The sequence below is a fragment of the Lotus japonicus genome, chromosome 1 (assembly GCF_012489685.1).
Source record: "Lotus japonicus ecotype B-129 chromosome 1, LjGifu_v1.2".
NCBI classification, from domain to species: Eukaryota; Viridiplantae; Streptophyta; class Magnoliopsida; order Fabales; family Fabaceae; genus Lotus; species Lotus japonicus.
This window is the reverse complement of record NC_080041.1, coordinates 16,438,406-16,460,382: the sequence shown is the minus strand read 5'-3', so window position 1 is coordinate 16,460,382 and position 21,977 is coordinate 16,438,406. Positions and strand designations below refer to the sequence as shown.

Here is a 21,977-nt window from a genome sequence, read left to right as displayed (position 1 = left end):
TTTTTTTTCATAATTTTTTTTATTTTATGTGGCCCAACGAAAAAAGATAATAAAAAAGAGAAACTCAAAAAACATTCAGTACAAAAGAAAAATACTTACAAATTTATGATTTCTTATATCTAAAATAAATTTTGTCTTTTTAATTCGTAAAATATCTTTAAAAAAAAGCACAATTTTAAAAAAATCACAAAAAAAAACAAGAATAAATGCACGGGTAAAAAATACTAGTATATATATATATTTATATTGAGTTTAATTTTTTATGCTCAATCAAATATTAGACATAATATAATAATATTTGTAATTAATTAAAGTTTTAGTTTTGTAGTAATTAAATTATTTTGTTTTATTTGGTTGGGTTGTTAATTACTCTACTTGAGAACCTTCAAGCTTTATTTATAATATAATTTTAACTTTCTAAAAAAATAAATAAATAAAGCACACAAAACATTATTGTTTTATTCCATTCTTCTACATGTTGTTACAATTCGTTTTTTAATGTTCGGACTGCAGAGGGGTGGGCTGTCGGAGACGAGTTTAGATTCAAATAGTAGGGGAGGTAGAGTTCTTCGATGTTGGCAGAGACACTGGGCCAAAGGAGGAGTGATGATTTGACATGGTGCAGCTGGATGAAGAGAAACTTGTTGCTGGTAGGGAAGGGGTGGGCAAGTCAGGATTTTTCCTACTTCTATTGTGCTAACTGCTGATTCCTAGGATCCTTCTTTGTTTTTTCTGCCTGTTATTGTGGGGCCTCCCTATCCGGGCAGGTACGGTGCTTAGGGGGAGCGATGGTGTTTTGCGCGAAACTTGTCGGGGTTTGTTTACTGGTGATTTCTCTATTCTTTGAGCTTCGTTTGTAGACTTTGGGTTTAAAATGCCCTAGTTCTTTTGAGGTTCCACTTTCCTTTTTATTTGAGTTGTTGTTGATTGTGAGCTCTTCTCCTCTTGCTTCATGGAAATGGGTTGTGGCTAGAGTTGTGGAGGGGTTTGTCGTTTTGCGTTCAGATGTGTGTAAGTGCATGACCCCTTAGAAAGTGATCTCTAATGTCAGTGTGTTTGATTATGGAAGGCATGACTGGATTTCTATTCAAATTAATAGCCCTTTATTAATAACTGTGGTAGTTGTTGTTCACAAATTCATCTTTATCTAAGTAAGTGCTTGAACTCATTGGTGTGGCTTTTTCTATGCATCCATCCATATCAAATCTTCTCCAAAGCTCTTTGAAATATTTGGATTGGTTCTCATAGATTTCATTCCTTGCTTGCTTGATTTGCATTCCAAGGAAGAAGTTCATCTTGCCCATCATAAACATTTCAAATTCACCATGCATCATTTTGGCAAAATTAGTAGATCGAAAAATGATATTATCAACATAAATTTGAACAAGTAATGTTTGATGATTAATTCTTTTTATAAACAAAGTGGTATCTACTTTACCCTTTTCAAAACCATTATCACAAAAAAAACTTATTTAATCTATCATACCATGTTGGAGGTGCTTACTTTAAGCTGCGAAGTGCTTTCTTGAATTTATATACATGAGAGGAGTTATTATAATCTTCAAAGCCTAGTGATTGATTCTTTATATAACCATTCAAAAATGCATTTTTGACATTCATTTGGCACAATTGAAAATCTAGTAAACATGCCTAAGCTAATTAATCCACATATACCTCATATTGCTAGGTTATTTTTAAGTTCTATCAACTAACTCGTTTATCAATAAAATTAGCATCATGATTAATCTTTACATTAGAAAGATGTGTATGAGAATTAATCCCAACATTGAAACAACACACAATACTTCATAACAATAAATGCTTCAAACCTTATATATGCATCACATAAGGAACTATACCATGAAACTTACCAACCTTACCAATTACCAAGTAACTTCCCTTTGTTATTGTAGTCATGTCACTTGAACAACTAATATCCATATAACAATAGTCGCATTAGGATATCAAGCACACCTACAAAAGAGAATTAATGGTTCTTTCTTGGTACTCAATGTTCTTTGGGTCCTTTGTGGTTAGTAGTAGGGATTGTTCCCTTCTTCCTCCACACAAAATCACTTTAGGCACATCATGTAATCTCATATAACAAGCATTGAGTGTGTGATCTACTTTATTGCAATAAAAGCATGTGAGTTTCTTATCAGTTGTTTTCCTAGGTTGAATAAAGGTAAAAAAAAATTTTACTTGACGCACGAGTAGATGAAACAAAGTTTATATTCTTAGTAGCCTTACATTTAGCATAATCAAAACCACTTTCATTTTATCATTACATGTAGAACTAAGACCACTTCTATCATTACATACAAACTCATCTTTAGCCCCAGTATAACATTTCTTACCAAGATCACTTTTATCATTAGCATACCTTTTAGGTAACACTCAAGGCAGGGAGTGAACATCGGTGCAATGAGGCACGGACAAGGAGCGGCTCATGGCAAGACATCTAGGAAGGGGCACTTGAATGAACCGATTTTGCACTCGAACAAGAGGTATTTTGGGACTGTATAGGTATATGACTATACAATTGAGGAGGACATAAAAGATTTTATTAGTACTACTCATGACAACAAGGTGCATCTTCTTTTTAGAAGCCCAACTCATAAAGCTCTAACTTTAAGTGTGCTTGCCTTGGAGAAATATTGAGATGACTGACCTTCTAGCAAGTTTCTCAGAAAGCACGTGAGAAAGGACAAAACGTGTTGGAAAGACTCATGTTGTTGCCGCGAACCCAATCATCTGATTGAGATGTTACATTTTCATACTAATCATATCATCAAAATCATGTGTACCTTTTTCATAATAAAGAAACAATTTTTCTAAGCTCATCAATTTTTGATTCAAGTTAAGGACATTTTGAAAATTTCATGCAAACATGTCTGATATCAAATTTAAGTTTGAAATCATCAAATTCACTTTGAATTAACTTATTTATACTTTCAAGAAAAGTTATAGCACTCTTTTGTTTAGTACACAATCTAGAGAGCATTTTGCATATCATCATGCAATTCATTATCATGCAATTCACCAAAAGCATTTTGCATATCATCATGAGGGAACCGAGAAAATAATCTTCATTTTCTCGGTTCCCTCATGAGGGAACCTAGAAGTTACCACGAGGGAACCGAGAAAATAAATGGTCCTCATATTCTTGTCAAGTTCTTCACTTTGTACCATTTGAACAAATTCTAATTCCTTCTCCGGTAGCTTTCCAAACAATGTAGCCAAAGAAATCTTAGATAAACTCTTCTTTTGAAAGATAACAGTTACCTTTGGTTTCAAAGCCCTTGTCAAAGATCTAAGTGTTGGGGAGAGTCACGGCGAGGACCCATGGGCCAAGGCCGAGAGGAGACACCAAGGAGATCTTGGACACCACATCTTAACTCAAAACCTTAAGGTATTAGGTTTATGGGTAACATCTCTTATAAACTCTCCCTCTCACCTTGACTTCTCCGATGTGGGACTTGACTCCAACACTTGATTCCAACAATCTCCCCCTCAAGTGTGAGTCCTTCAACCACATCACCCATGATCCTCCCGTCTGCGGAAGCATATCCACCCTTGCACCGCCGTTCGCTGCCAACGGAACCCGCCGCCTAGCCACACTGCTAGGAAGACTTTCGACACAATGAGCCGTTACCATGGTCGCACGAACCATCGGCTCTGATACCACTTGTTGGGGAGAGTCACGGCGAGGACCCATGGGCCAAGGCCGAGAGGAGACACCAAGGAGATCTTGGACACCACATCTTAACCCAAAACCTTAAAGCATTAGGTTTATGGGTCACATCTCTTATAAACTCCCCCTCTCACCTTGACTTCTCCGATGTGGGACTTGACTCCAACACTTGATTCCAACACTAAGTACCTTAAAATTCAAATAATTGTCAATGAACATTTTTCCAAGAGCCACTAAATCAACTGGGTAAGCTGTTTTTGCAAGTCTAGGATACTCTCCCAGGTTCATTCTAAACATCTCATACTCTTGATAGGAAAATGGTATTGACCCTAGACCTCTTCATTTTCTCGGTTCCCTCACGGGTAACTTCTAGGTTATCCCATTTCTTTTTGGCTGAAGTACAATTGGAGACTCTAACGAATTCATCATAACCTAAAGCGGAGGTGGACTGGACGAGCCCCTAAAGAGGCAACGCCCAGGGAATGCCTGCCTAGTGGCGGGTTACTTAGCCAGTGGGTTGAGCCTCAACCAGCGAGGCCCAACCGGCCCATCAGAGGATTTAGCGCACGGGGGCCCAACCCCCCACCTATTAATAAGTAGCGGTTACTAATTGTAAGTGACTTTTGACTCATTTGATCAATACATTCATGAAATCCAGTTACATTCTCTCTCTAGCTCTCTCTCTAGTGCAATCTCTCCCCCACTCTAGTACTACCCTCTCTCACAATGTTCATAGCAGGAACAAATTATTAAAAATATCTCATAATATTTTCTCTTTTTTTCATTTAATTTCTTGATTTTAATTACAAAATTAAGGAAATTCTCATCTTAATAATAATAATCGTAATAATCACAATAAAATTTCATTAAAAATTATTTATAAAGTTTAATCTAAACTTAAATATTCATTTTTAATTATCATTTCACTTGTGCTTTACCCAATCATATGAAATGGAAGATGTTACATTTTTCCTTGGGTTTCAAATTTTTTAGTTATGAAAATAGTTCACTTGCTTACTCTGAAATTTCCTAAAATGTATTTTAAAATATTATCATATCACCTAAATTATAATAATCTTACCTAATATCCGATTTGAGAATTTGATGTGCAACTCGACAAAATTGAAAAAGCGATTAGTATAACAACACATCACAAACAAGGAAGGGAGATAGAACAGCCATGTTTAACATTTCTTGTTGGAAAAGAATGCAAAAAGCCAAGAACTTCACGTGCACCCATTTGTCAAAAGACATGATTGGATGGAAGGATATATATCGCTACACATAGTGTAAAATAGTGTAAAATATGGGTTGTCTAAGGGCCCGTTTGGTGCGACGTATAGTATAAGGCCTGATAGTATAAGACCTGATAGTATTAGGCCTGATAGTATAAGCCCTGATAACTTTCTTATACTATCCAGCGTTTGGCCATACTCTGTATAATTTACAATATCATTTAAATTAATGCAATTTTATGTTTAGTGAAATATTGAATAATGATATAAAAAAATCAAATATGGAGGTGATTATAACGGTGGTGGCGGTGGTGATGGAAGTGGTGGTAGGTTGGTGGTGGTGGTGGCAATGGTGGTAGATTGGTGTTGGTGGCGGTGGTGGTGACAGTGGAGATAAGTTGGTGGTGGTGGTGGCAGCGATGGTGGTTGTGGTGGTGGCGATGATAGGGTGGTGATGGTGGTGGTAAGGCGGTGGCGGCTACGGTGGAGGGTGGACGCAATGGTGGTGGTGGTGGTGATAGGGTGGTGATTGTGGTGTCGGTGGTGGCGACGATTATGGTGGTGGTGGTGTCGGTGGTGACGGTAGGGCGGTGGTGGCGGCGGTGGCAGCGATGGTGGTTGTGGTGTTGGCGACGATAGTGTGGTGGTGGTGATAAGGCGGTGGCGGCTGCAGTAGCGCGGCGACGACAGTGGAGGGTGGAGGCAATGGTGGTGGTGGTGGCGATAGGGTGGCGGTTGTGGTGTCGGTGGTGGCGACATTATGGTGGTGGTGGCGATAGGGTGGTGGTTGTGGTGTCGGTGGTTGTGGCGGCAACACCGGTGGTGGCGGCGGCGGTGGTGGCAGCGATGGTGGTTGTGGTGTTGGCGACGATAGGGTGGCGGTGGCGGCTGCAGTAGCGTGGCGGCAACGGCTTATACTATCATGCCTAATACGGCGTGCCAAACGAGCCCTAAATGACCCATGATAAAGTTTGGGTTAAATAACCCACCATCCAATCACATTTGAGATAAATGAGTTGGAAATAAATTAATAAATAAAATATAAAAATTCCAACTCACTTATCTCCAATGTGATTGGATGGTGAGTTATTTAACCCAAACTTTATTATGGGTCATTTATACGACCCAAAATAAAGATCAAATCTAGAAAGCAAATAAGTAAACATTAATAAATCGATTATTTCCATAATTCATAGTTCCCGATCCCCAATTTTTAATTCATTGTCAGTAAACAACCATTCAAAATTGAATTATGATGCTGATACGAAAACAATTTGTTACTACAAACCTCTGTTCAAGACAAATTGAATTAAAATATTACTATCTTTATAAGTCATAAATAACTAATTCTCTTAAATAAAAAAAAGTAGTTATTAGTAATAAATTTGTAAAGCAAATGAAAGTAGCTCAGGTTTAAATGAGAGTATCTTTCTAAGCAGACAAAACTTGCGAAAGAGCCACGAAAGTAGACATGTACATTTGTATATACTATAGATATGTGCAAACTAGTAAGTCATGTTTATTGTTTAATATATATGTGTTGGTCAAATACACTAGCTGCACACTATGCCACCCACTCTATATACTAGCCTTGCCACCACTCTATACACTAGCTTTGGAAATTCAAGCAAGAACATTGAATGCTCTGCCATGAACCATAAGGAAACGGTGCCTCCTTTGTTGAGGAATAGAAAAAGCTATTGTATAGGTGTTTAATGCATTGTTAGAGACAAAGACGGTGAAGCAAATGTTGAAATATTGATATGCATTCACATATAATGCACACACCTTGGCTCAGCTTCAGTTCCTATAAATAGGGGTGTCCAGCATGAACCGGACCGAACCGAACCCGGTCAAACCGAGTCATTTTTTAACATTTCGGTCCGGTCGGGCCGGTTCACGGGTCCAGCGGGTGACATGAACCGGTTTTTGTTGGTTTGGTTCTGTCGGTTCCGGTTTGGACTTGAGCCCGACCGAACCGACCGGAGTAACTTTAATAAAAAAAAACGGCCCAATCAACCTAGGCCCACCCTCAACCCTAGGTTTATAAACCTCATTTCATCAAACCCTAGTATTCACCCAGCAGCCGTCACACATTATTCTCTTCTTCCCCACCGTTGCCTCTTCCCCACCACGAGCCACCACCACCGCGAGCCACCACTACCGCCTCTTCCCCACCGCGAGCCACCACCACCCTTTCCCCACCGCGAGCCACCATACACACAGCCTCCATCCACCAATCTTTTCCTCTTTGATCATCGTCTTCCAGCACGCCAAACCATCACCTCCTTCTCTGAGAAAATCTACTCCATCAGAGGCTTCTGTGCATGTTCAGAAAACCGCGTCCTCTATGCCTCCATCTATCAGGAAATTTGTGAAAGTTTTATTTTTAATTTTTCTGTTGAGATTTCACAGATCTGAATATATTTTGCAATGTATCTACTTGGATCTAAAATATTGTTAGTTCTGAATTCTGATGAATCTCTGTGTCTCCTTCTCTCTTCTCATCGTATTTTTTTTTCCTGGATCTACTATTCGATAAAACCGCCCGCGGTAACCGCCTGATTTTAAACCCGAACCGTAGTAACCCGCTGCTCGGCGGCGGTCGGTGGCGGCTTGAGGGTTTGGTGTATTTTCACCCGACCTAAACCGGCGATTTGGCCCGAACCCGCCCGTAACCGACCGTTGAACACCCCTAGCTATAAATACCAAAGCAACCACAAGGAAAATTCATTCCAACAGAGTGAGAGCATTTTCAGTATTGAGAGTTAGAGAGAAATTTTCTAGTGTGAGAAAAATTTCTGTGAGAGAAACTCTTGGGGTGTAATTGGGTTGTGGGTTTGTGAGAGAGTGTGAGTGTTTGTAAACACAGTGTATATTTCTCCTTTCTATAAAAGGTCTGCAGCAGCCCGGAGACGTAGGCATAATTGGCCGAACTCCGTTATCAATTTGTGTGTGTGCTATTATTCCGCATTTAATCGCTATTCCACGAATCTGATTATGGGGAAATTTTGCGTAGTTTCCTAACAATTGGCATCAGAGCTAGTTGATTCTTTATGCTAATTTTCGGTGAGAGTACTGTTCACGTGAATAGTAATTTTCATGAATAGTGAAAATTTGTCAGCGTTACCAATCTTTCCGGAGGTTTTCATAAATTGTCAGAAGCGATCCAGAGGAGTCAGATTCGAGTGGGAGCGATGGCAGCTGACGAAGGAAAGGTGAAAATTGAGAAGTTCGATGGTGCGGACTTCGGCTTTTGGAAGATGCAAATAGAGGATTATTTGTATCAGAAAAGCATGCATCAACCTCTCACGGGCATCAAACCAACAGATATGAAGGAAGATGACTGGAATCTTCTGGATAGAAAAGCTCTTGGAGTCATTCGATTGACGTTATCCCGTAACGTTGCTTTCAACATTGCAAAAGAAAAGACTACGGCTGGTCTTATGAAGACCCTTGCCAACATGTATGAAAAGCCATCGACCTCAAACAAAGTTCATTTGATGAGGCGACTATTCAACTTACGGATGACAGAAGGTGCGTCAACGGCGCAACATCTAAACGAACTCAGCATAGTTACAACCCAGTTGAGTTCAGTTGGAATTGACTTTGATGATGAAGTACGGGCTTTGATACTTTTGTCTTCCCTACCAGACAGTTGGAATGCTACTGTCACAGCTGTGAGTAGCTCATCGGGAAGCAACAAGTTGAAATTTGATGATGTTCGTGACTTGGTTCTCAGTGAAGAGATCCGGCGGAGAGAGTCGGGTGAATCATCAACCTCTTTAGTATTGCATACAGAGTCAAGAGGCAGAAGTTCAACTAGAGGAAGCGGACGCGGTAAATCAAAGGCGAGACGATCAAAGTCTAGAAATCATCATAGTTCTAACAGCTCGAAGATTATCGAGTGTTGGAACTGCGGGAAGACAGGACACTACAAAAACCAGTGCAGGAGTGCACCGAAGAATCAGGAGGCGAAAGAAGAGGCAAACGTTGCTTCAACCTCAGGAGGAGATGTTCTGATATGTTCTTTGGAGAACAAGGAAGAGTCTTGGGTGTTAGACTCTGGAGCATCCTTTCACGCAACTCCGCAGAGAGAATTCTTCGAGAATTATGTCCCTGGAAACCTCGGTAAAGTTTACCTTGGTAATGAACAACCTTGTGAGGTTGTGGGAAAAGTTGTAGTGAAGATCAAGTTGAACGGGTCCGTTTGGGAACTGAAGAATGTCAGACATGTTCCTGACCTGACGAAGAACTTAATCTCAGTAGGCCAGTTGGCCGATGAAGGCTACAAAACAACTTTCCACAGAGAGTGGAAAATTTCAAAGGGTGCAATGACGATAGCTCGCGGAAAAAGGATTGGTACTCTTTACAAGACAGGAGGAGCATGTCATTTGATTGCAGTTGCATCAAATGAAAATCCCAATCTATGGCACCAGAGACTTGGCCATATGAGTGCGAAAGGGATGAAGGTCATGCACTCAAAGGGGAAACTTCCAGGTCTTCAGTCAGTAGAAATTGACATGTGTGAAGACTGCATATTTGGAAAGCAGAAGAGGGTCAACTTTCAGACAAGTGGAAGAACCCCAAAGAAGGAAAGGCTTGAGCTAGTTCACTCTGATGTTTGGGGTCCAACAACTGTCCCATCCATTAGTGGGAAACGATACTTTGTGACTTTTATTGACGATCACTCCAGAAAGGTATGGGTGTACTTTATAAAACAAAAGTCTGAAGTATTTGAGGCTTTCAAGATGTGGAAAGCCATGGTGGAAAATGACACAGGATTGAAGGTCAAAAAGCTCAGAACCGACAATGGTGGTGAAGATGTAGACACCAAATTCAAGAAGTTCTTCTATGAGCACGGGATCAGAATAGAGAGGACTGTGCCGGGTACGCCTCAACACAACGGTGTAGCTGAGCGTATGAACCGAATGTTGACATAAAGAGCCAGAAGCTTGTGTGTGCAGTAAGGATTACCAAAGCAATTCTGGGCAGAAGCAATCAACACAGCAGCTTACTTGATCAACCGAGGTCCATCGATACCATTGGAGCATAGAATACCAGAAGAGGTGTGGAGCGGAAAAGAGGTAAAACTCTCACATCTTAGAGTTTTTGGTTATGCAGCATATGTGCATATCAATGATCAAGGTAGAAACAAACTCGATCCCAAATCAAAGAAGTGTACTTTCATTGGTTATGGTGAAGATGAGTTTGGTTACCGCCTTTGGGATGACGAAAGCAAAAAGATGATCCGCAGTAGAGATGTGATCTTCAACGAAAGAATGATGTACAAGGACAAGCAAAATACATGTGTCAGCAACTCATAATTGAGTGGGCCAGCTTTTGCAGAGGTGGATGATGACCCAGAAAGTCCTACAGTTGAGAGTCCTCAGTCAGAGGAAACAACTAAACCAGGCAACGAGCAGCAGTCTGACAGAACAAAGCATCCTACTCCAGCTCCTGCATTGAGGAGGTCTTCTCGAACTCCTATGCCTAACAGGAGATACATGAGCTACATGTTGTTAACAGATGGAGGAGAGCCTGAAGACCATGCAGAAGCATGTCAGACCGCAGATGCGAGCAAGTGGGAGCTTGCCATGAAAGACGAGATGAAGTCTTTGATCTCCAATCAGACATGGGAACTAGCAAAGTTACCTATGGGAAAGAAGGCACTTCACAACAAATGGGTGTATTGAGTGAAGGAGGAGCACGACGGCTCTAAAAGATATAAAGCTCGGCTAGTTGTAAAAGGATTCCAACAAAAGGAAGGAGTTGATTACACCGAGATTTTTGCACCAGTTGTGAAGCTCAATACTATCAGGTCTGTGCTTAGTATTGTGGCCAGTGAAAAGCTCTACCTTGAGCAGTTGGATGTGAAGACTGCATTTCTTCACGGAGACTTAGATGAGGAGATCTACATGCACCAACCTGAAGGTTTCTCAGAGAAAGGAAAAAAGAATATGGTGTGCAGATTAAAGAAAAGCTTGTATGGCCTGAAACAAGCTCCAAGACAGTGGTATATGAAGTTTGAGAGCTTCATGCACAAAGAAGGTTTCAAGAAGTGCAATGCTGACCATTGTTGTTTCTTCAAGAGGTATAACTCCAGTTATATCATTTTGCTACTTTATGTCGATAATATGTTAGTAGCAGGTTCAGATATGGCCGAGATCAGAAAGTTGAAGAAGCAGTTGTCAAAAGAATTTGACATGAAAGACTTGAGACCAGCGAAGAAGATCCTTGGAATGCAAATCACGAGAGATAAGCAAAAGGGAACTTTGCAGTTATCTCAGGCGGAGTACATCAACCGTGTTTTGCAAAGATTTAACATGGGCAACGCCAAATCGGTTAGCACACCTTTGGCTAGTCATTTTCGTCTATCAAAGGATCAGTCTCCTGATACAGAGGAAGAAAAAGAATTAATGGAGAATATTCCTTATGCTTCAGCTATTGGAAGTTTGATGTACGCGATGGTCTGCACGAGGCCAGACATTGGCCATGCAGTGGGAGTTGTAAGCAGGTTTATGTCAAATCCAGGTAAAGCTCATTGGGAAGCTGTTAAATGGATTTTGATGTATCTACGAGGCACTCAAGAAAAATGTTTGTGCTTTATTAAAGGTGAGCTAAAAGTACAAGGCTATGTAGATGAAGACTTTGCAGGTGAAGTTGATCACCGAAGAAGCACCACTGGTTACATATTTACTGTTGGTACGACAGCTGTTAGTTGGATGTCGCGGATACAAAAGATTGTTGCTCTATCCACTACAGAGGCTGAGTATGTAGCAGTAACAGAAGCTAGCAAAGAATTGATATGGCTTCAAGGTTTGTTAACAGAGTTGGGATTCATCCAGGAGAAGAGTGTTTTGCATAGTGACAGCCAAAGTGCAATACATTTGGCAAAGAATTCAGCATTTCACTCAAGAACAAAGCACATTGACCTCCGTTATCACTTCATCAGATCTCTACTTGAGGATGAGGTACTAACGTTGAGAAAGATTCTGGGAAGCAAGAATCCAGCAGACATGTTAACAAAGGTGGTGGCTATTGACAAACTGAAGTTGTGCTCAACTTCAGTTTGTCTGCAGGGATGACAGACCAGAGAAGACTACTGCATGATCGAGGTGTGAAGACCGACTGAAGTCAGTCTTCAAGTTGGAAATTGTTGGTCAAATACACTAGCTGCACACTATGCCACCCACTCTATATACTAGCCTTGCCACCACTCTATACACTAGCTTTGGAAATTCAAGCAAGAACATTGAATGCTCTGCCATGAACTGATGACCCGGGTTTATATGATGTTTTTAGGGTTTTTCCTTGTAGGTTTTGAGTCTTTTTCTTGTGTCTCATGTAGTGTTTCATGCATTCTCATGCATTTTTACTTTTCTTTAGTAATTTTGTAGTTTTATAAGGGCTTTAGTTGCATTTGATTAGAGTTTAAGAGTCATAGACAATTTCCACTTGTTTTGGAGCCTTTGTGCAAAACTAACCTCTGAATTTCTAGATATTTTCCTAGCTTTGTCATCAAGTTTTCAGGTTGTAACAGTTGAAGATGGAGTGTCTAGAGGTTTGGAGAATTGAAGAGAGGCTTAAAGAGGAGTAAAGAAGAGTTAAAATGAAGATCAAAAGGTTTTCCAGCGAGTCAGAGCGCCTAGGCGTGCTCCATTGGTGCCTAGGCGCCAATTACTTTTTCCAGGGTTCTGGAATTGGCACCTAGGCGTGCTTAATTGGCGCCTAGGCGCCAATTACCTCCAGGGGCCATATTTTCAGCATGGAATTGGCGCTCAGGCGCTTTGAATTGGCGCCTGAGCGCCCGGAACAGCCCAAACTCGTGATTTTTGCCTATAAATAGGATTTTAGTCAATTTCTTTTGTAATCTTTGATATCAATTCCATTTTTACATAAGTTTAGAGGTAGAGGATCATCTAGAAGAGTGGGAGAAGGCTTCCAAGCTTGTAATTCAGGTTCTTAGCCAAGCAGGCTAATCTCTCTTCTTTACTTTGGTTTTCTTGTAAGACTTTTCCTTTTAAGTTATAATCTTAAGTTCTTTCCCACATGTTTTTCTTCTTTCCTTGAATCCCATATCCATGCTTTATGTTTCAAGTTAGAACATGTGCTAGCTTTATACTTTTCTATAATCAGAACAGAAGTTTGTTATAGATTAGGGAACCGATTTGGGATTACCCCTTCTATACTTGCTACTAGGAATAGAGGAAGGGTTGGGGTTTGTTGGCCTGATCTTTATAATCTTTATGCTTCAATCAAATGTTTAAGTACACAAGGAATTGGGCTTATCTTTTGGTTTGAAAGAATTATCTATGCGAGGCATCGATAGGTAGTTGCTTAGGCTATAACATCAAGGAGAGATTAATGAGAACATGTGCTTAGAATGATGTGCTTGAATTGATTAGTTGAGCAAGAACCCAAAGTAAATCACTCTTTCTTTTAATTCTCTGTTTCATTTCTGAATTTATATTTTCTTTTTCCTTATTACTACTTCGTCATATGTTTGCCTCAATAAAACAAACCTTCAAACTCAAAGCTTGAACCGAATCTATTCACTCACAATCCCTGTGGTTCGATATTTAAAACCGATTCGTGCACTTGCGGATTTACCAACATGAACCATAAGGAAACGGTGCCTCCTTTGTTGAGGAATAGGAAAAGCTATTGTATAGGTGTTTAATGCATTGTTAGAGACAAAGGCGGTGAAGCAAATGTTGAAATATTGATATGCATTCACATATAATGCACACACCTTGGCTCAGCTTCGGTTCCTATAAATACCAAAGCAACCACAAGGAAAATTCATTCCAACAGAGTGAGAGCATTTTCAGTATTGAGAGTTAGAGAGAAATTTTCTAGTGTGAGAAAAATTTCTGTGAGAGAAACTCTTGGGGTGTAATTGGGTTGTGGGTTTGTGAGAGAGTGTGAGTGTTTGCAAACACAGTGTATATTTCTCCTTTCTATAAAAGGTCTGCAGCAGCCCGGAGACGTAGGCATAATTGGCCGAACTCCATTATCAATTTGTGTGTGTGCTATTATTCCGCATTTAATCGCTATTCCACGAATTTGATTATGGGAAAATTTTGCGTAGTTTCCTAACAATATGTTCACACATATACTACATATGCATCAACTTGACCCAATATATGCAAACTAAGTCTTGTTTAATATCTATGTTCACTCATATCAAACAACGTAACTTGATATAATATATATATATATATATATATATATATATATATATATATATATATATATATATATATATATCAACTTGACCCAACATGTGCAAACTAGTAAGCGTGTGTTTGTTTTTTGGTTCAGCTCAGTTGTAACGTGATTCCACATAGGATTCCCGATTTCCAAAGCAAGTTAGCTGAACGATACTCACTTGTCAAGTGGGCTGAACGTACTTTCACGTTCAGTTCCAACTGTTATACGATTAATTTTTTGAACAGGGGTAAAATGGACAATTAACATAGTGGTGCAAAGTTACACCACTAAAAAGGATAAACCTATTTGTGAGTCATTAATTGGTAGATAAACTATGTCCACTTCATATATAAAAAAGGAACGCAAGCTAGCTTCGTGCTCATACATTAAGGCAAGGAGCACTACTTACATTAGGTGAGAACCACTTTTTTAATTCAGAGTGCTTCATCAACGTTTGATATTCTGCTATGGCAAAGGAAGTCCTTCACATGAATGGAGGTGATGGAGATACAAGCTATGCCAAAAACTCCTCATTTCAGGTCCTATGTTCGGTCTTTGTAGCATTTGCATGCTTTGTCAATTAAAAGGTTTAATTTTGGTAAATTACATCTATATATCACACAATACTAGTGTATAAGAATATAAGATCTGCTTATGTGTTCCCAAGATCTAAGTCGTTATGGAAGCAGAGAATTAATGTCTTCCTGGTGGTGGTGGAAGTTGTTGAATGGAGGAACAGAGCATTTAGAAAACAAGGAATGGTTTGGTTTTTCAGAATCAACAGGGTGGTCGATTATATTATAGCTCCATACCAGCGGTTTGATGATGAAGAAAAACAGTGTGGTCTTGCGACTATTAGAATTTGTGAGGCTTAATTCAACTAAAAAGCTAATATTGAAGGAGGCCTAACTTAACCCAAAAGCTAGCTCAAGAGTTGAGGTTTGCACTACCCTTATAAAGCTTATCTTGGCTCTATCTCTAGCCAATGTGGGACTTCTAACACACCCCCTCACGTCCAGGATTGAACAGACTGGAACGTGGGATTAACAACGAGTGGCCCAATAATGGGAGGTCTCCACAACAAATGGATCTAGGATAGACTCTGATACCAGATTAGAAATTGGGAGGCCTATACTCAACCACAAAAGCTAGCTCAAGAGTTAAGGTTTGCACAACCATATATAAGCAATTGCTTGGCCACATCTCTAGCCAATGTGGGACTCTAACAAATATCGTAGTTCAGGATTGCAGTCCTATATATGAAAATTATCTTAATTATATCTCAAGTCAATGTAAAACTCTCAATACACTCTCTCACGAGCAAGACTGGACATGTGAAACATGAGTGTAGGAGTCTCATATACTGGCGGTATCCACTTAACAAAGTTAGGATAAGCTCTGAAACCATATTAGTATTTGTGAGACTTAAATTAACCCAAAAGTTAACGCTAGAGTTGAGGATTGTGTTCTCATATATAAGAGTTATCTTAGTTATATCTCAAGTAAATGTGAGACTCTCAACACACCCTCTAATGCGTAGAATTGGAACTTTGGAGTGTGAGATTTTTAGGAATGAACATTTGTAAGTGTCTTAGAACTTGTGAGGCTTAACACATCCAAAAAGCTAGCTCAAAACTTTTTGTTTTTTAAATCTAGCTCAAAAGTTGAGATTTTGTCTTCCTACGACTATCTTAGCCATATTTTTAATCAATGTGAGATTTTCAACTATAACTTGACTTGATTGGTGCTTTTACTACTTTTCTGCGTAAATATTATTCTCTTAAGCTATTTTCCTTCTTCAAATGCAGAAAAACGTGATGTTGACCACAAAACATCTACTTGAAGATAGTATAAAGAGGTTGTATTGTGAAACACTTCCAAGCTGTTTCAAAGTGGGAGATTTAGGTTGCTCATCAGGTCCAAATGCACTTTTGGTGGCATCTAACATCATCAACACCATAGACGCAGTGAGCCGCCCGTGTTTCAATTTTTCCTCAATGACCTCATTGGAAATGATTTCAACACCACCTTCAAGTCACTCCCTGATTTTCATCAAGGACTGCAAGAAGAGAAGGGCCTTGAGTTTGGTCCATGTTTCTTCAATGCAACCCCTGGATCATTTTATGGGAGACTCTTTCCCAAGGATTCTGTTCACTTCTTTCATTCCTCCTATAGCTTGCATTGGCTTTCTAAGGTACAATAAATATACAATCTTCATATTACTATTAAAATGTGAAATTACATCGTAATTATTCTCAACGAAATTTTATATCTTAGAGACTTTGCATAATTTTTTTTTTTTTTTAGAAAGCAAAATATATATATTCATAGATAGATGAGGAAATTGACAAGATTAACAATCCTCCTCAAAGGGAACAAGAGCTCGCAAAGCCAGAAAGGAGCAAAGAAAGGAAAAACAAAGGAACCCCAAGAACCGGAGAAGAAAAAGCCCCCAATGCCTAGGAGAAAAACCGTAAAAGCACCCAAAAGCCCACCCGACAAAAACCAAAAACCCAAACAATCCGCACTAACCACTAGCATAACACCCCAAAAACCCGCCAGGACTGAGAAAAAACCAGCCAAAATTCCAATCCTGCAAGGGAGAAAAACCAAAAGGGGGCGCAACACACCCTCACCAGAAAGCCAAAAATAAGACCCCATAAGCACCCATACCAACCCAGCAAACCAGCGCCAACACTAGGGATCTCCGTAGAGACGAGGATGAGTAGCAATGAGGTGGTCAGCGAAGCTCTGAATGGCTTCCTCCTCAGGACCGATAGGGACGACGCCAACTTGTTTAGCAATTAGAAAGTCCCTACGAGCTCTTGTCAGAGCACGGGCAGAGCCACAAGCTTCCGGGAGAATCAGAGAAGACTCCTCTACCACCGGTTTCACGACGACCTCATCAACCAAAACCCCTTTGACCTTCTGATTTCCTGCTGCCACGCCTTTCCTTGGTCGACCCCTCCTCCGCCGCTCCGACACAGAACCCACCTCACAACCCGCTGGAACCACACCTGCACCAGCACAAACCGGAGAAGGGAGAGAGCAAAAATCGTCCAAGATTACTTCGCCAGCAGAGACAAGATCACCTATTCCCAATTCAGGAAAAAGGGCCTCGCAAGAAACACGCTCCTCCTCACCAGAGGCTGAACCTCCCAAGAACCCTGAGACAATTGTCTCCGGGAAAAGAAGCATCGCCGGCCAGCCAGAGCAAGGAGAGTCCCTAGAGAGCTCTGAGATCATCCTGAGTTCGTCAACTGAAGGAGCAACAGCACGGCCAACCTTCACCGGCAATGGCGTAGGAAAGACCTCGGCAGCAAACGACCTGGCACTCCCCGATTTTGGAAATTTTGCCAACGCCACCGAAAGGATTGAACCCCCCACAAGAACTCCGTTGAGCAAATTTATCGCTGAAGAAGCTAGTTCTACCGATGAATACCTCACGAACCCGAAACGACAGGCCCTCCCAAGCCTCCTCTGCTTCTGAACAAAGACGTTTACCAAGCTTCTGATGTGACCAAAGAGAGACCGAATCTGGAAGTAGTCCACGAAATCAGAGATCCCATCGACGAACAGGGTAGTCGTCGAACAAGAGAACCCCTCTTTTCCTCTTTCTCGATCTGCAACGTCGAACTTGTGAGACGTGTCTCCATCGTCGTCCGCATCTCCCACAGGAACAAGGGCATCACTGGCAGAGGCTGAAATCGTGCGCCGCCGCAAGCCAGGGTTGGGAAGAGGAACCCTAGCCGCAGGAGAGACAGAGGAACGAAGCATAGCTTAAGGGATTCTTAACACTTTCAAATATTTCTTTTTATTTAAGTAACTAAGCAACCATTTAATCATTCATCTCATACAAATTTACATTGATTCTTAATACGACTTATAGCACAAAAAACTCTTTCAATCGTTGCAGTTTCTCCTACTTTTAGTATCAAAGTATAAAGTTAAAAAAGGTTACATTATATTTGGTAGAGATAATTTTGGAATCAGAGTTAGAGGAGAGTTGAAGCCAACATTATTGTTCAGTAGAGGCTAGTAGGAAAGACTAGAAAAATATGTGGGATCACAACCTTTTAATAGTCTCACCAATTTGAAAAGAAAGTTGGAGTGCATAACTTTTTATCTTTTTGCTCATTTTACCTCTCAATCATTATCATACAAATATATAAATATTTATATATTTAAGTTAAAATTTTCATTTCATACAAAAGTAGTTTCTTTTAACCAACCAAATAAAAGGAGAGAATAGATGACACATGATTCTTTCTTTTCTTTTTCTTCTTTTTTTCTACTATGTCAAACAAACTATAAAATCTAACAACATATGAAATCTCTTCTTTTCTCATTACTTTTCCTCTACTCATCTTCTCTCTTCTCACTTTTTCTCACTGATCAAACAAAATATTAGAGTTCAATAATTAATGGGAGCACTTCTAACTTTATAGGGAAATATAAGACTCAATATCCCAATAATGTATATTATTGTTGTAATATTGCAAAAGTTAGTGGGGGCACTTGCCCCCTAGTATATGTGGATTTGTCTCAGGCAATGTCCAACCCTTGGCATGAGAGGTATGTTGAGAAGTCTCACATTAATTAAAGATATATAGTCAAGATAACCTTATATAAAGGAAGACATTCCTCACATCTTGAGCTAGTTTTTGAGTATTAAGTCTTCCAAATTCTAATAACTGAGATAATTGCTTCAATTTATTTTTTGGGAACAGACTCCAGATGAACTGGCTGGTGCTGCAGAACCGCTAAATAAAGGGGCCATTTACTTGACAGAGACAAGCCCTCCAACAGTGCACAAAGCATACTTAGAACAGTTTCAAGAAGACTTCAAGTTATTCTTGAGATCACGTTCATGTGAACTGCTTCCTGGTGGTGCCATGGTCATGACACTCATGGGAAGAGATGAAAATTGATGACCCGAGGTTTATTCTATGTTTATCGAGTCATTTTTACCTCTTTATTCTTCTTTTTGAGTCCTTCATTGAGTGTTGAGTCAAGTTGAGTCCCTTTATAGTTCATAATTGCATTTGCATTAGTTTAGGTATTTTTAATTTATTTATTTGGTCTTTTTATTAGTTTTAGTTTGAGGTTAATTCTTATGTTCAGATTTGAGCTGAAATCTTGAGAGAATATGAGAGTTGATTGCATATTAGGAGTTTTATTTGATGAATTGAATGGATGATTTCTGAATTATTGTGATTAAATGAGTGGATCCATGAGTTACATTGGTGGAATGATGGTTTGTTAAGATTCCTTGAAGGTTTCAGGTGTTTTTGATGGCTAATGAAGTTGATTCAAGACCAAGTAATGAGCCATGATGATAGTTGAAGAAGGAGTTACAAAATTCGGAGAAGAATCTGATGAGCCACGCATGTGCGCCACCTGTACCACACACATGCGTGGCTGTTCTGTGAACGAAGGGGAGGATTTGCTGAAGCCCACGCATGTGCGCCCCTCAGGCCACGCACATGTGTGGTGGTTCTGATGAAAAAAATGAAGGAACGTGAAGGCCACGCATGTGCGCTGTTTTGGCCACGCACATGCGTGGTAAGCAGACCTGGGAGCTGATTTTTGACAGATCATCCACGGATGTGCGTGGAGGAGGCCACGCACATGCGTGGCGGGCCGCTGGAAAGTCTATAAATTAGGATTTTGTGATTTCTTTTAGGTATCTTGGTATTTTTCTGAATAAAACTTAAGTTTTAGTTTCTTGGAGCTTGTGGGAGGCTTCTTGGCACTCTTGTTTTAGGTTTTTGTTCTTTTGATTTACATTATGAATTCTCTAGCCATGCTTGACTAATTTCTCTTTGTACTTTGGGTGAAGTGAACCTTAGTTCTGATTATGGTTTGATCTTCTTATTTTCTTATATGAATAAAGTCTCCTTTCTATGTATCTTTTCTCTGAGTCAATATTCTCTTGAGTGCACACAAGTGTTTTGTTTTCTTCTTGCACAACGGTAGTTGGTGAGGATTAAGGGACTTGAGATTAGATTGATTTGTTTGCTATCACTTAGGTATAAGGGTAGAAACTTATTGTGTTGGCCTGAACTTAAAAACTTCATTCTTCAATTGAATTGACTAGGCACTAAGGCATTAGGTTTGACAAATGAAATTGAATGATTTACTTGATTAAGGAATTAACAAGTAGAGGTAGAGGCTACATCACCATGGATAAGGATTCTAAACTTCATATAAGAACTTGATTTGAGAACCATAATTGGACTAAGTGGAGCTATGCCCAGGGTACTTCTTCTCTGAATTATAATTCTAGCTTTTTCTCACAAGTGTTATTCACACAACCAAACTTCAAACATATTTTTCTTTTTCCTTTTACAATTCTGAACACTAAAAGTCCTTGAACAATTTGATAAACAACTATCTCTGTGGTTCGATATCTTAATATTACTTCGGGCAATCCGTGCACTTGCGAAATTGCTATCAAGTTTTTGGCGCCGTTGCCGGGGATAGTTGAGTTTTATCAAACATTCTTGGATTGTTTTTGTTTAGATTCTTTATTACTTACTTTCTTGAATCTCTGCTGAGTGAATAGGTGCTATTAACTATTTGTTAGTTTATGCGAGGTTCAGTGATCGTAAGTCATTGCTATTTGATCCAGAGATTGACCGTACTTTTCATCGCAGACTTGCACAACAGAGGAGACGCACCCCGGCTATTAACATGGCCGCTGAAGAAACACTAGTTGAGATAGAAGCAAGGCTTCGTGTTGAAATGGAAGCGAGGCTTCGTGCTGAGATCACTGCTCAAGTTGCTACCCAGAATGAAAGAAATAGGCAACTTCGAGAAGAGCAGGAGGCTCAAAGGTCCTTAAGGGATATCACTGCACCTCGTGTGGACTGCAACTTTGAGGGGAGCATTGTTGTACCTCAAGATGCTCCTCCTGACTTCCAAATCCCACCACACTTCATCACTTTGGTCAGTCAACACCAGTTTGGTGGGAGCGCAAATGAAGATGTTCATGGACACTTAGAGCGCTTTGTTGTTCCATGTTGTCATCAATTTTGTTAAAAACAACCTGATGTCCTAGCCGATGTTGTGACATCTGCCTTGGTGAAGGCCAGGACATCCGCCCCTGCTGGCATGCAAGTGGGTCCCTTATGGTTATGTTTTATGTTATGTTTTGTGCTCACTTGAAGGTCAAGTAACTGATTGTTGGGAGCCAATTGCGGGTTGTTTATTGTTGGAACAAATCTGTGATTAAAAGATTTGTTTCTATTTTATTTGTTGATCACTCATATCAGAATTTGGAAGATTCTCTACTGATATGAGTTGGATCAAAGTGTTCTTCAGCCCAAACAAACCCTAGCCGGCTCTGCTGAAGTATATATAGACAAAGACCTGAAGCTTGACGGGATCGAGAGAATTGCCTTGAAGATCAAGTGTTCTTAAGAGTGTAAGTTGTTCTTTGTCTTTGTTAGTCGTGAACTAGTCTTGCTTACTGATTCTATAAAGTGAGACTGAGTTCTGTGTTGTGTTTGAGTGTCAAACAAACCTTGTGTTATTGTTGTTACCAATCACTGTGGCAGTGATTGAGGAAAAGTGAGAGGGGCTCTCATACTTAGGCTGTGGTTCTAAGTAGAAGACCACTGGGTAGATTAGGTTAAGAACAATGAACTTGATGTGTTCATGTGTGTCTGTAACACCTAGATCTTGAGATAGTGGAATTCCTTTTCATTGGGCGAAAGCTAACCAGACGTAGGTGTAGTTTCACCGAATTGGGTTAACAACTTTCTGTGTCTTGTTTCTTTTAGTTGTTTTTTTTGTGTTCATGCTTTTCAGTCACATGATGTTCTAAT

At 39.9% G+C, this 21,977-nt stretch overlaps 1 protein-coding gene across 1 annotated transcript; it reads left to right on the top strand.

Annotated features, from left to right (window-relative positions):
- Positions 1-14,308: 14,308 nt before the first annotated feature.
- On the top strand, positions 14,309-20,001 carry LOC130733865 (probable caffeine synthase MTL2). Its single transcript, XM_057586147.1, is given in 4 exon segments — positions 14,309-14,684; positions 15,954-16,104; positions 16,107-16,339; positions 18,876-20,001. Coding segments are annotated over 4 exon segments (657 nt in total). The 5' UTR covers positions 14,309-14,612; the 3' UTR covers positions 19,077-20,001.
- The last annotated feature ends 1,976 nt before the right edge of the window (positions 20,002-21,977 follow it).